Below are 12,843 nucleotides of genomic sequence, written 5' to 3'. Positions count from 1 at the left end.
AAAAGTTGGGCTTATGTTTATTTCTAAACTAATAAGTTCAATTAATACTTGTACATTAAGAAATTAATATAATTAGATCATAATCTTTTATATTATATATCATGAATATATACAATATTATATAATACATCTTTTATATCTCAAATCTTTTTGAACCTACAAGTTTGTCATAATTTTAACCCAAAATCAAGCATGATGAATATATGGATTTCCCTGAAATTTGCAGTTTGTTTTTCTCTCCTTTCCCCTCTTTGCTAAAACATAAAATTTATGAGTGTTCGGAGTGCTAAAGCAAAAAAAAAAAATAAATAAATAAAGAAATAGGAAAAAAACCTATAAATAAATACTGAAACCGCTTGGCTAATGGCCTACAAAATCCAAACGAAATAAAATATGGATTGAATCAATCATCAAGATGGCAAATGGTGAAAATCCGCTTACCATTCAAGTTCTACTCGATCGCTGCCCCTCTCTGCTTTTTATTACAATTTTTTTCCCTATTGCAAAAAATAACAAATAATTTCGAGACATAAACAAAACGTTTGGATTCAAGTGTCTGTCTTGTGTGTGTGTTTATAACTGGCGAAAGAAAAAGTCCGCGACTGGGAATCATCTGCCGGGGAGCTCTTATCAACGCCGGTCAGCCCATTTCATTTCGAAAGCGAAGCAAACGAGTTGAGGACACCAAGAACGTTGGAGCTACTGATTTTCGGATTCCAGGATATCTTCTCCCGGTCCTGTAGTCCTGTTCCTGGTCTCGTTCCCCCATTTCCAGTGCAAACTTAAGCCGCTTTGGTCGCATACATGGTAAGAGGCAAGTCGAGCTAAGCTACAGCTGCTGCTCTTAAATTTGCAGGGGCCACTCTAAAGTCCTCTGTCAGACACTTAAAATTAAAGGAAAATAACTATATATATTTTTTTTAATATTAAGAAAATATATTAAATATATTTAAGGACTTAAAACTCAAGGTAAAGGATAGCTGGTCTTGTTTTTAATTATTTGTATCTAAAAAATAACATGAAAATATCTCACCTTGGCTTTCCTTTTAAATCTCTCTTCGTAACTCTATTATAATATTAATTTCCACCCTCTGTACTCTATAAAATCCCCCTCTAAAATGTATAGAAATTTTCTCCCTGTGTAGTGATTGTGGGGTTCTTTCATGCCTGGGAACCAACAGAGACGACTGTCACCTGCGACTTATGCAAATCACTAAACGACCAACCGAGCGACCGAACAGCTGAAAATAATTTTCCACATTTCCGTTACAAATAAAAACCAATTCACTTTGCTAATATGGCCACACACAGCCCAAGACTCATCCGGAATAGAAAAGCCGGTTTTCCGAGGGCTAAAATGGCAAAGTGCCATGGAAAAAAAAAATAAAATGAGAAAGGGAAGAAGGGTAGAGGGTAGAGGGGAAAAGCGGAAAATTGTGGAAAAAAGGAAACGGGAGCGGGAGCTAACTGCGTTTTGGATACGCAGGCCCATTTGCTAAAGTTTATGCACGCAATGCAATAATTTTGTTGCACAGTGTATGCCCTAACCTAAGTCGGGGTTCTGTGATTATTTTCATAGATTTAGAAAGTAATAAAAAAACCTAACTTTACAGCTTAATCTAGCTGATTTTTAACACATTCCCTTGGCTTTTTTATAGGAACATATTTAAATACCTCCAACGGTGTGGCAACATAATAGCGAAACTTAAAAACTAACAAAACAATTTAGTAAATAATGTTAGAAATATTTAAGAAAAAGTCTCATTAATATAGAAATTATGTATAGATTTTGGGAAATCAATAAAACCTAATTAAAGAATTATATATAGATATTTAAAACCCCAACAGAATGGAAAAATTATTAATAAACTTAAAAACCAACAAAACTAATTAGTAAAAAATTCTTTAAATGTTTAAGAAAAAGGCTTAACAATATTGCAGTTGAATATAGATTCAATAAAATATAATTTTAGAATTCAATGCAGTTATTTTAAAGTCCAACTGCTTGAACACATTATTGAAAAACTCAAGTATATAAAACTATTAGTAAATAATTTTAGAAAACTTTCAGGAAAAGGCCTAATAATATTGAAATTATCTATAGATGTTGGGAAACCTAGAATACATAATTTCAGAATTAAATATAGATTTTTGGAACGACGTGGTAACATTATTAAAATAACTCACAAAACTAATTAATAAATAATTCTAGAAACGTTTAAGAAAAAAACTAAATATTATTTAAATTAAATATAGATTTTATGGTCATCTATAAAACTTTAATAAAAAATTAAATATAGATTTTCGGAGCTCCAACTGCTTGGAAATATTATTAAAAGCCTCAAAAACACACAAAACTAAATAATAAATACTATTAGAAATGTTTCAGAAAAATTCCAAATAATATTATAATTAAATATGGAGTTTTCGTCATCTATGAAACATAATTTTAGAATTAATTTTTAATTTTTTTCTAGGAAAAAGTGTATTCCCCCCGGCGAGCAACTGTCCTGCGGTCTTTTAATATTTCCCTGAACTGCCTTTGGATATTCCCCCGCTCCTTTTTCGCCTTTCTGCATTTGTCGGCTGTCAGTTGGTCGGTTTGTCAGTCAGTCAGTTAGTTTGTCAGTTAGTCAAGTTTGCTAGAGCCGTCGCATTTGCAAGTCGTTAAATGCCTTTGCAGCTCGTCATTGTGGCTGCACTGCTGGCACCCCTTTTGGGGGCTTCTGCCTTTGGGGCTAGAGCGACCTTCGGGGACTTCGAGGACTCCGAGGACTCCGAGGACTACGAGGACACCGAGGACCCGCGGATTCATGGATTCGGGAAGGGGGTTTGTTTCGTGTCTCTGGCATTGTCAATGCTCTCGACTTCCTTCCGTTTGTGGCTAACAAATTCGAGCCGCGCATGCAGGGCAAACATAATTATCATTATTGCTGCAATCAGCATATTTGGCAGGCTCAAAGTCAGGCGCTGTCGCTGTTGCTGTCGCTGTCGGGGTGTCCTGCGGGAGCAGCAGCATGGAGAAAATCATTGTGCAGTTTTCCCGGGGCCACGTCGTTCATGAAAGGAGTCCCGAAAAGCCAGGGCAGGCAGGCAGGCAAACCTCCTCCCCGGGCTCTTCGTTTAGTTGTGTGGTTATGCTTAATATCCGTCATTAAAACGGCTGTTGTTTTTACCGCACCGACGAGGCGCTTGTACACTGCTAGAAAAATGTCTAAGGATATGGATTTCTAAATTATTTCCATATTTAATAGAGATTTTTCTGGAATAAGTGGGGTTTTTGGGGTAGAAATTAAGTTACATAGAACGGTAACATTTATCCGAATTTGTTGTTGTTTTTACTACAGTACGAGGAGCTTGTACACTGATAGAAAAATGTGTTAGGATATGGATTTCTAAATTATTTCCATATTTAATAGAGATTTTTTTGGAATAAGTGTTGTTTTTGGGGTAGAAATTAAGTTACAGAGAACGGTAACACTTATATAAATTTGTTGTTGTTTTTACTACAGTACGAGGAGCTTGTACACTGCTAGAAAAATGTGTTAGGATATGTATTTTTAAATTATTTCTATATTTAATAGAGATTTTTCTTGAATAAGTGAGGGTTCAAGGTTTAAAAATTAAGTTAAATAAAACGGTAACAATTATTTGAACTTATTGTTGTTTTTACCGCACCGACGGAATGCTTTACACTGCTAGAAAACGTGCTATGCAATGCTTTCCTAATTTATTTGAATATTTCATAGAAATTTTTAAGAAATAGTGATGTTTTTTTAGGAATAAATTAAGTTAAATAAAACGGTAACCGTTTGAATGAATTTCCTTGCAGAAAATATGATGTCAAATCATATTCTTTTCTATGTATCATTAAAAGTTTTCCTATTTTACTATATTTTTAAACAGAAAAAAATATGTAATTAATTTTAAAACCCAAAATTCCATTCCATTTGCCTCAGGAGATTTTTCTCAGTGCAGGGCACCTCTATAGAGAGCCTTTAGGCCAAGGTGCGTGGGCTGCCTTTGGTCTCCCTTCGCCAGTGTCCTTTTCCCTGCTCCCCCCCTCACCAATGAATCCCGTTGAACCGAACCAATACATATGCATTATGCAAATATTAAATATATTGCCCAGTGCATGTGCGCGATAAGAATCCATTGCGCAAAAATTAATTAGTCAATTTGCATGAAATTTATGTACAAAGCGCGAACAAACGAAACCAAAAACAAGGCAGAGTTGCATTTGTGGGGAAGTCATTTTCAAGGGGCAACTCTGCAAAACATATCTGGCTCGAAATATACCAAGCACCGAAAGAAAATTAGCTACAAGAAAAGAATAGCTATGGAAATATAATCCTTTTTAAATGAAAATTAAAAGATGAATTTAAGGAGGAAGTGGTAAAATTTTTTTTTTAGGAAAATAGTAAAAAAAGGGTTGGTTTAACCTACTTTAATATATAATTATTGTATACATTTTTTTATATACGAATAATCTATATCTTATAATCTTAGAGTTGCCTACTTAACCTACTCAACTCTGCGACTTTAAATGTTTTTGTAACTCATCTCAGTAGTCTTTGGTATTAATTTCTTATGCTTCATTGATTGTGAAAATTTCTCTTCGAGGAAGTTAAACTAAAATACTTGTAAAACTATATTTTTTTTTGGCCAAGAAAATTGTAGCAAATCCAACGAAGAAAATCAACACAAAGACAAAGGACAACACTCTGGTTAACTGGATTTTATACCACATTTTGCTAAATACTTTACTTTTCTAGTGAAATACAAAATATTGCCGGTAAGTAGCACCGATTCTTAAAGGGGAAATTTATATAGAGTGCTGAAGAGCAGGGTTCTTCAATATCTTTAAGTGCTTTCAAGTCTAATATTTGGTGGGAACTCCTTTCATTCCACCAGTGATCCCTGCAAGTGGACTTGTCGCTCTTTCTTGTACTGAAAGGATTCCAGTTACCAAGCCAGCTCTTCACAAGTCTTAGGTAAGCCACACTTTTATTTAAATACCAGAAGGATGTCAGAGATATTTTTTCTTACTAGTTCCAGACTTGCGCCGCCAATTGCAATCCTTCAACATGAATCAATTCTATGAGGTGACCTGTGATAGTTGCCAAACCTGGGGCATGGTCAACTATAGATACAAATGCCTGCGCTGCGAGGACTATGACCTGTGCTCCACCTGCTTTGAGCTGGGCCTTAATACCGTGGGCCATGATGTGACCCATCCCTTTCAGTGCCTTATGGATCGGGCCACTCTTGAGCTTCATTATGGCGGCGAACAGATTCCGGATCTTTCTGCCGATAGCTTCACTTGTCCAAATTGCGGTGAGCTTGGCCTTTCGGCGGATGATCTGATGTTGCATGTTCAGATGAAACATCGTGAAGCTCGCACGGCCGTCATCTGTCCGCTGTGCGTGGCGGTGCCACTGGCTCATCCGGCCAGGGTTAACAATCTGTTTAGCCACCTGACCACCATACATCATTTCCGTTCCGTTGGTGGCTTCCGCCTTGTCGGAACCGAGCCGCCGATCACACATCATAGCCTGCCCACCGCCGAGGTGCCACAGGTGCGCTTCATTTTGCCCTCGGGACTGCGCATGGGCAGGTCGCATCTGGCTTTGTCAGAGGATCTTAGTGATCCCGAAATCGCCGAAATGTAAGGATCATCAAGACACACATATCAAGCCACACAATCTGCCACACACTCACTTGAATCAATTAGTCTGCTAACACACTATCCATTCCAACATTATTCCGGAAGAGCAAAATTGCCAAGGAAGAACCATAAACATTCCCTATAAAAATCCAATAATTCTATTTGAATTAATGTTTTGGACCAATAGAAAAGAAAAATTTACATAGGGTTGTGCCCTTTTAAGGGTTACCTAAAAATTTTCAATTTGGAGAAAATGCAACAAATTTGAGATGCCGAGCAGCAGAGAGTTTCAAATATTTAAGTAAATCAATTAAACACATTTAAACAATATTTTATATTTATAATAATAAAAATGCAAGCAATATATCAGCAAGCAGAATTACTAAATGGAAAAGTTGTTTCAGTTCAGTTAATTCAATTTAGTGTAGGGTAATATCAAGGAGGCCATGAGAATATATTTATATATTATATTTATATTATATATTTTATAAAAAACTTACCATTGGCTGGCGTAGGAAATTAGACATCTGTAAATAAAAAAACATACAGAGAAATGTTATAAAAACACATAGTAAGTTGTTGTTTTTAATATATAGATATAAACCCTTTGAGATAAATAAATATTTAATTTAATAATTAATTTTATTAATTGTATCAATATTTAAATATTTTATCATTAATAAAATCAGAACACCTCAATATTAATTTTTTCCAGTAAAAATGAATTAAATGCATAAAGTCTAGGCTTGCTTTAAAGAAATATGTATTTATAAATTAAAAAATTGACTTGTTAATTATTTTTATTATTTATTTTCTAATTATTTTATTTTTAACTTATTAATTTATTGTATTTTTTTATTTATTATTTTTTTTTTTATTTTATTTTTTTAATTTTTTAAATTTTAATATTTTAAATTTTTTTGTTTTAAAATTTTAAAATTGTTCAATTTTTCAACTATTTTATTTTTAATTTTTTTTAGTTATTTAATTTTTTAATTTTTAATTTTTTAATTTTTAATTTTTTATTTTTTTAATTTTTAATTTTTTAATTTTTTAATTTTTTAATTTTTTAATTTTTTAATTTTTTAATTTTTTAATTTTTTATTTTTTTAATTTTTTAATTTATTTATTTTTTAATTTATTTCTTTGTTTTTTATTTATTTTTTCTCAAATTTTTCATTAATTTGAAATACTTATACTTATACAGTGCGTATACGTAATTTTGATTCGGATTCCGCGATATTTTGCATGGCTGCCATACTTCCGGTGCAGTCGGCCATCATGCCCACCAAAAGTATGCCATGACTTGGCATTACCGCCATTAGTTCAGCCCAAAAGATGCAACAATTTTGTTTGAGCAGACAATTCGGCGACTCTGTTTATTTGTAGTATACTTTTTTGGGCAGCAGGCAGGTTTTCGCAAAGTTGGAAGGAAAAGTATTGTTTTTTTTTTGTAAAAATTTTGCTATATGTTAATATAATTTTGTTGGAAAATGTATTAATTTATATATATATTTATGAAATCCCTGTCGATCACTAGGCAACTTGCTTATATATGTATGTATTTCTCTGCACTGTCAACTAATTAGAAAAACAGGTACATTTCGCCTCCACCATCAGCTCCACTTGAAAAGTCCTTTTCCACCTTTTTTTTTCCTGTTAAAACAGCAGGTGGCTCTAAGGGTAAGTATTACCTGAAGTTGCCACTGCTACAGTTGCCTCTGCTTGTTGCTGTTGCTGTAATCGGCTTAGAGGTGGAAACCTTTTGTCATTATAAAAGGATTTCAGGCTTGACAAAATTTCCATTTGTTGCGATTCCAGGCCCAGGCATATATGTTGGGTTCTTGTATGCCTTTTGCTTAGTTAACTTTTGTCCTGCTCCAGCTCCTGCTTCTACGTTCAACGAAATTAAGATTCAAAAACCGATAGTCTCCCTCTCTCTCCAATTAAAGGGGGGGGGGGGGGGGGGGCAAAATTCAAAATGAAACCCGGCAGGGCCAGGGAAAGGTAAGCACAGACAAAACATTTCCAGATAAATGGCCAATCGAACTAGATAAAATGAGCCGTGTGTAAATAGTGGAAAGGCGCAGATAGGCGGCGTCTCCAGTTTCAATCTACACTGAGCGAAAGTTAAAGAAAAATAATATCGAAGAACGACTTATAAAAAAGATAAATATATATTACAAGAAAGAGTTTAACAATTATGTTTTGTTATAGGTTTTAATTCCTCCCTTTCCTTATATATTTTTGTATCTCCTTTAAAAACTACCCACATTTCTCTCAGTTTATAATGGCAATCGCAGCAGCATCCTCGTCCACCCGGAAGGACAAAAGCCGGGAGAACCAGGAGCAGGACTCAACCCTGCGGCTCCCATCTCCAGCTCCTTGGTCCTTTTGATCCGACGCTGCATGCGTGGCTGATGGCTGACAATAGATAGGCATTGACATCGACACAGCTGGGCATGTCCTTCGTCCTTCGCTTCCCTCTACCCACTCCTGCTATAGCCTCTCGCTGGGCCTCCATGGAGGCCGGTCGTTATGGCTAATGAGTATTTTGAGGCTGAATTGAGAGCTGGTCGTGCTGCCTGCAAGTTATCAGCCGTTAGCAGGCAGGAAAGGGTTAAAGCTGCTCTCAAGTAGAAGCGGAACTAAGTGGCTCACGAGGACACAGAACGTGAGTCACGAGGATAGGTCGTGAGTTAAGATTTTTAAAATCTTTGTTGTTAAATATGTGTTGTTTTTAATAGAACTATTTATACATTATACATAGCTGAACTGTGGAAAAATTACCTCATAGAAAACAAGTTATTCTTATCATAAAAAAGAACCTATTTGATGGCATATCTCCTGATCCCTTGGCAAACTTATTTAATTCCCGAAATTTGGCTTCACTTTTATTTACCTCTTTTTAGCTGCAGTTTTTCCCTGAGCCCGGTGGCTTTTCCGTTTGGCATCTCAAGTGCCAGGCTTTGGGGCCACTTGGGGCCTCTGGCTATGGTTAGATCCTTATGGCACCCGCACCCCCGCCCCAGTTTCATCGCCAAATGTTGGCCAGCACGCATACAAATGACAATAAAAGCGAACGACTTTGGTTTTTGGATTTTGCGACTTTTCCAAGCCTTTTTCCCTCTCCTCTACTATGTGTGTGTGTGAGGAGTGTGGTGTGTGGAGGGTGTTGCCTGCCGCCGTTTTGCGACTAAAAGTTGAACCGCAATCGACATCGCTGGCCGCCACACGCTTGCACAATTTTTAATCATTGCTTCGGCATTCAGAGCTGGTCCTTGCCCCACAGCCCAGCGATCCTGCGGCATTGTTGTGCAAAGGACGAGGGACACATAAACATGCATGGCAGCAGGCGGCTAGCCATGCACTGAACGAAATTAATAAAAATCAAAGTATATACCTTTGAATATACATATCTATAGGACTAAAGAAAGATTATCCTCTCTTACTTTAAATACAAATTCCACACGACTTAAGATTTAATAGTTTACAGAATTATTTCCACAGTGTGGCCAGGCAGTGAGTGGATCTAGGAACAAGGTCCTAAAAACTGGCAGCAGGAAGACCAAGGAGCAGGGAACTCCGGATGGCAGCAGCAGGACTTGGGCTTATTGTTCGGGCTTTGGGTCCTTTATCTTGTTTCTAACTCATTGGATCGCAAAAACGGTCTCGTGTTCACCTTAATTGGGGTAAACATAAGTTCTGATTGGCCCGGCAGGGTTGCCCCCCGCCCAACAATGGCAAAAAAGAGTTGCCAGCGACATTTTTCTTTCAATCCGTACGTCCTCCCACCCCCAACCCTGTCTTGGTCCTGGGAAACTCGTACCCTCTAAAGGAATTTTCTACCCCCGTCGTTCGGTCAAGTCAAAGGCCAAAGTCAAAGACGAACGTCGAACATATCCAATTAGAAGGATACAAAGGACTGGCGAAGGAAAAAAAAAAAACAGCCAAGGGTTAGCAGGTGAGGGCGGAAAACCCTCACTGTGGCTATTGTTAAAAATAAAAAGAGATCATAGCGCCCAGATAGAAAATGTTGAACGTGTAATTTTTATTTATTGCATACACAATACTCTTAGAACAAATGACAGCAAAATTTGTATAACCTCGCCCAACCACTTCTCATGGTTATGCATATATATATATATATATATATATATATAGAGTACCTTTTTTTTCAACCTCCGAAAATGTTTCGGCAACTTTTGAATTGAAAAAGCGTTTAGAGTTCCGTGTGTGTGTGTGCAGCTAAATGATGGGGAAACTATAAAAATTTCCATAACAATAATAAAGGCAAGGAAAAAGGCGGCATGGAGCCACAAACCGAAAAGACATTTATTCATTTCAGTTTTGGAAATTAGCATAAAAGTTAAAGCTCACATAGGGGATGATGATGATGATGATGTCTTCTGTTGTAAAACGAGAACCGAAACAGGATGCGGGGAGGGATGAGCCACAATCAAAGCTTGTGAGCGGTGATAAGCGTGAAAAACGTGCAAATTTTAATAAAACCAAATGAGCCGCAAAATCATACAACAAAAAAAAAAAATGGAAAAAAAGAGCAATAAAGAAAACACAAGCAGAACAACAATAAAGGAAAGTGTAAGGAATGGGGGCTTACTTGTATAGGGGATCCTGGCAAGGTGGGTAATGAAGCGCCCTAATATGTGGCACAGTTTCTGTTTGCTAATGCGGAAACTTTGTCATTGCAAGGCAGTTCAGAAAAACCCGGAAAGAGAGGTAAATTAAGGAAAAACGCACCCCGGAAATGTCCTGAAATGTATTCAATAATTTCTGCAATGCAAGTGGAAAAACATCAATGATCGGGGATCAAAGGATGCAATAAATTATTGCAAAAATGGATATCAAAAAGCAAAGTTAAAACTAAAAGAATTTGATCTTCTTAAATAAATTTATGTTCAATAAAAAATGAGCAGCAAACAAGGTAAAAAACAATAGAAAAAGGTTTTGAAATATATGAAAAAGAAAATGTTCGAATTTTTAAATTTACAAAAATTCTCTTAACAGAAAGGAAGATTATATCCTATTTAAGTAATGCAATAATGATAAAAATCATATTATTATCAGTAAGTAACTATGATCAGTAAGTATCAATGAACATTAAGTAACTCTGAACAGAAAGTATCTATAACCAGTAAATATATATCGATCGGAAAATATTAAGAAAAAATATTATAACTTTTACAGTTTTCAACAAATTTTCATTAAATTTGAGATAAACCCATTATATATATTTATTTACATTTTTGTATAAAATTTAAGAAAATCAAACTCATTTATCCGATATCTTAATAATAATAATGCAATAATAATAACAAAAAATAAATAAATGAAAATGAACTTACAAACCAAAATCGTTTAGTAAAAAAAAACTCTTATATATATTTTCCATATATTTTTAATAATTTAGTAAGCATTATTCCCAGCATTATTTCTCACATTTATATTTCACTAAATAACTCATAGAATCTATTAACTTAATTTATAATTAAAATTAACTATAATTAATTCAAAGTCAGCCTAAAGAAACCTATTTTCCCTACTCATTACTGGCTCTTTCCACTCTCTGCCTCTACACTTAACTTTATAAACTGCTGTATTTGCCATTTTCAAAAGATGTTTGTGTTTTTAGTGAGCAATAAGTTGGTTTACTTATCCTTTACTTATCCCGTTCCCTTTTGATTGCACATTTCAAGTGGCTTAGTCCTGCCGAAAGTCTCACTATTTTTTCCCCAAAACTTGTTAGCCCACCAATTTGGGGCACGAAAGTATGCAATGAAATCTGTTATTTGCCAAATGAGGGACCTTAACCCCTGAACTATAGCTTAGCCGGGATCGTTTCAGTCTCCTTTTTTATTTTCTCCCCTGTTGTTGTCTCGAGAGCAAAGCAAATAAACATTCCAACCTCAACCTGACCTCAACCCAAAAAAAAAAAAAAAAAAAAACCCGAGAGAGAGAAAAAACTGAAAAACCCTTGTGTATCTGTCATACCTTTGGGGAACATTCCTTTCGCTTATTTTTTTATTTCGGGAAATAACAAAACAAAGCCAGAAATGACCAGCACATTTTGCGCCTCAATAAAACTGTCAACATTATAAAGCGCCACTTAAGAAATGAACAAAAGCCGGCCGCAAACAAAACGAAAAAAAAAACCAACAACAAAAAACAGTAATCATAAAATTAAAGCCAAGCCAAAAAGGCAGGCGAAAATTAAATAAATAAATAAAAAAAATATATATGTATATATAAGGACGAAAGGGAGAAGCTACAAAGGGCAGGGAATGGTTGTCGGGGGATTCACATGTTTAGCATGACGCTCACACACGCATATACCAATACACAGGCACAACCATCAGCCGGACACACACACACCCACGCAGCAGCGTTGACATTGTTGCTGAAAATTGCCACTAAATGTCACCAAATGAGGGTCAACACACACACACAGGGACACACACATGTGCCACACCTCAGAGCCAGCTAAATATTGTAATAAAAAAAAAATGAATGAAAGAAACAAAAAAACAACAGGATGACACATTGAGTGTTAGATGATGAAAGGAAAGGATACCTTATTTATAGGCATAAATATATATGAAATATATAAGAAAAATATAAGAAATATCTTTTACTTAATAATATGTTCATAAATTATTAGAAAAATATAGAAAATCATTTAAGCAAACTTTATGAAATGAGATTAAAAAAAATATTATATAATTAGTAAAAGGCTTTTATGGTTTTCTAAATAGTATTAAAAAATTGGTGGATATACTAATTATATAATACTATTATTTAGGAGCCATAAATAATAGCCATAATAAATTGAGAGCTTTTATGGATTTTTAATAATATTAAATAATTAATGAAGGCTTTTACTTAATATATTATATTATCGAAAAATCATAAAAACCTTTAGCTGATGTAATATTAATTAATAAATACAAGGCTTTTATGGGTTTTAAATAGTATTAAAAAATTGGTGGAACCTTTTTCTAAGTATATAATAATACAATATAATTTAATATATAATATAAAAGCCTTCAGCTAAAATTATATTAAAAATTTAATACAAGGCTTTTATGCGTTTTGAATAATATTAAATAATAAGTGGAAACCTAAAAGCCATAAAGGCTTTCTATTAATTATTATTA

The 12,843-nt window shown here is 34.8% G+C and overlaps 1 protein-coding gene across 1 annotated transcript; it reads left to right on the top strand.

The window, feature by feature from the left end:
- The first annotated feature begins 5,064 nt into the window (after positions 1-5,064).
- Positions 5,065-6,055, top strand: LOC110182558 (E3 ubiquitin-protein ligase KCMF1). Its single transcript, XM_086830340.1, has one exon. The coding sequence runs from the start codon at positions 5,088-5,090 to the stop codon at positions 5,670-5,672; it is 585 nt and encodes a 194-aa protein (XP_086686466.1). The 5' UTR covers positions 5,065-5,087; the 3' UTR covers positions 5,673-6,055.
- The last annotated feature ends 6,788 nt before the right edge of the window (positions 6,056-12,843 follow it).

Source organism: Drosophila serrata, unplaced genomic scaffold (genome assembly GCF_035046125.1).
Source record: "Drosophila serrata isolate PLE 108 unplaced genomic scaffold, ASM3504612v1 contig_23, whole genome shotgun sequence".
NCBI classification, from domain to species: domain Eukaryota; kingdom Metazoa; phylum Arthropoda; class Insecta; order Diptera; family Drosophilidae; genus Drosophila; species Drosophila serrata.
The sequence above is the reverse complement of the archived record's forward strand: the minus strand, read 5'-3'. Positions and strand labels throughout refer to the sequence as shown.

What these genes read in the sequence shown, in the direction of transcription:
- LOC110182558 (XM_086830340.1), top strand. Translation starts at nt 5,088, where the DNA reads ATGAATCAATTCTATGAGGTGACCTGTGATAGTTGCCAAACCTGGGGC.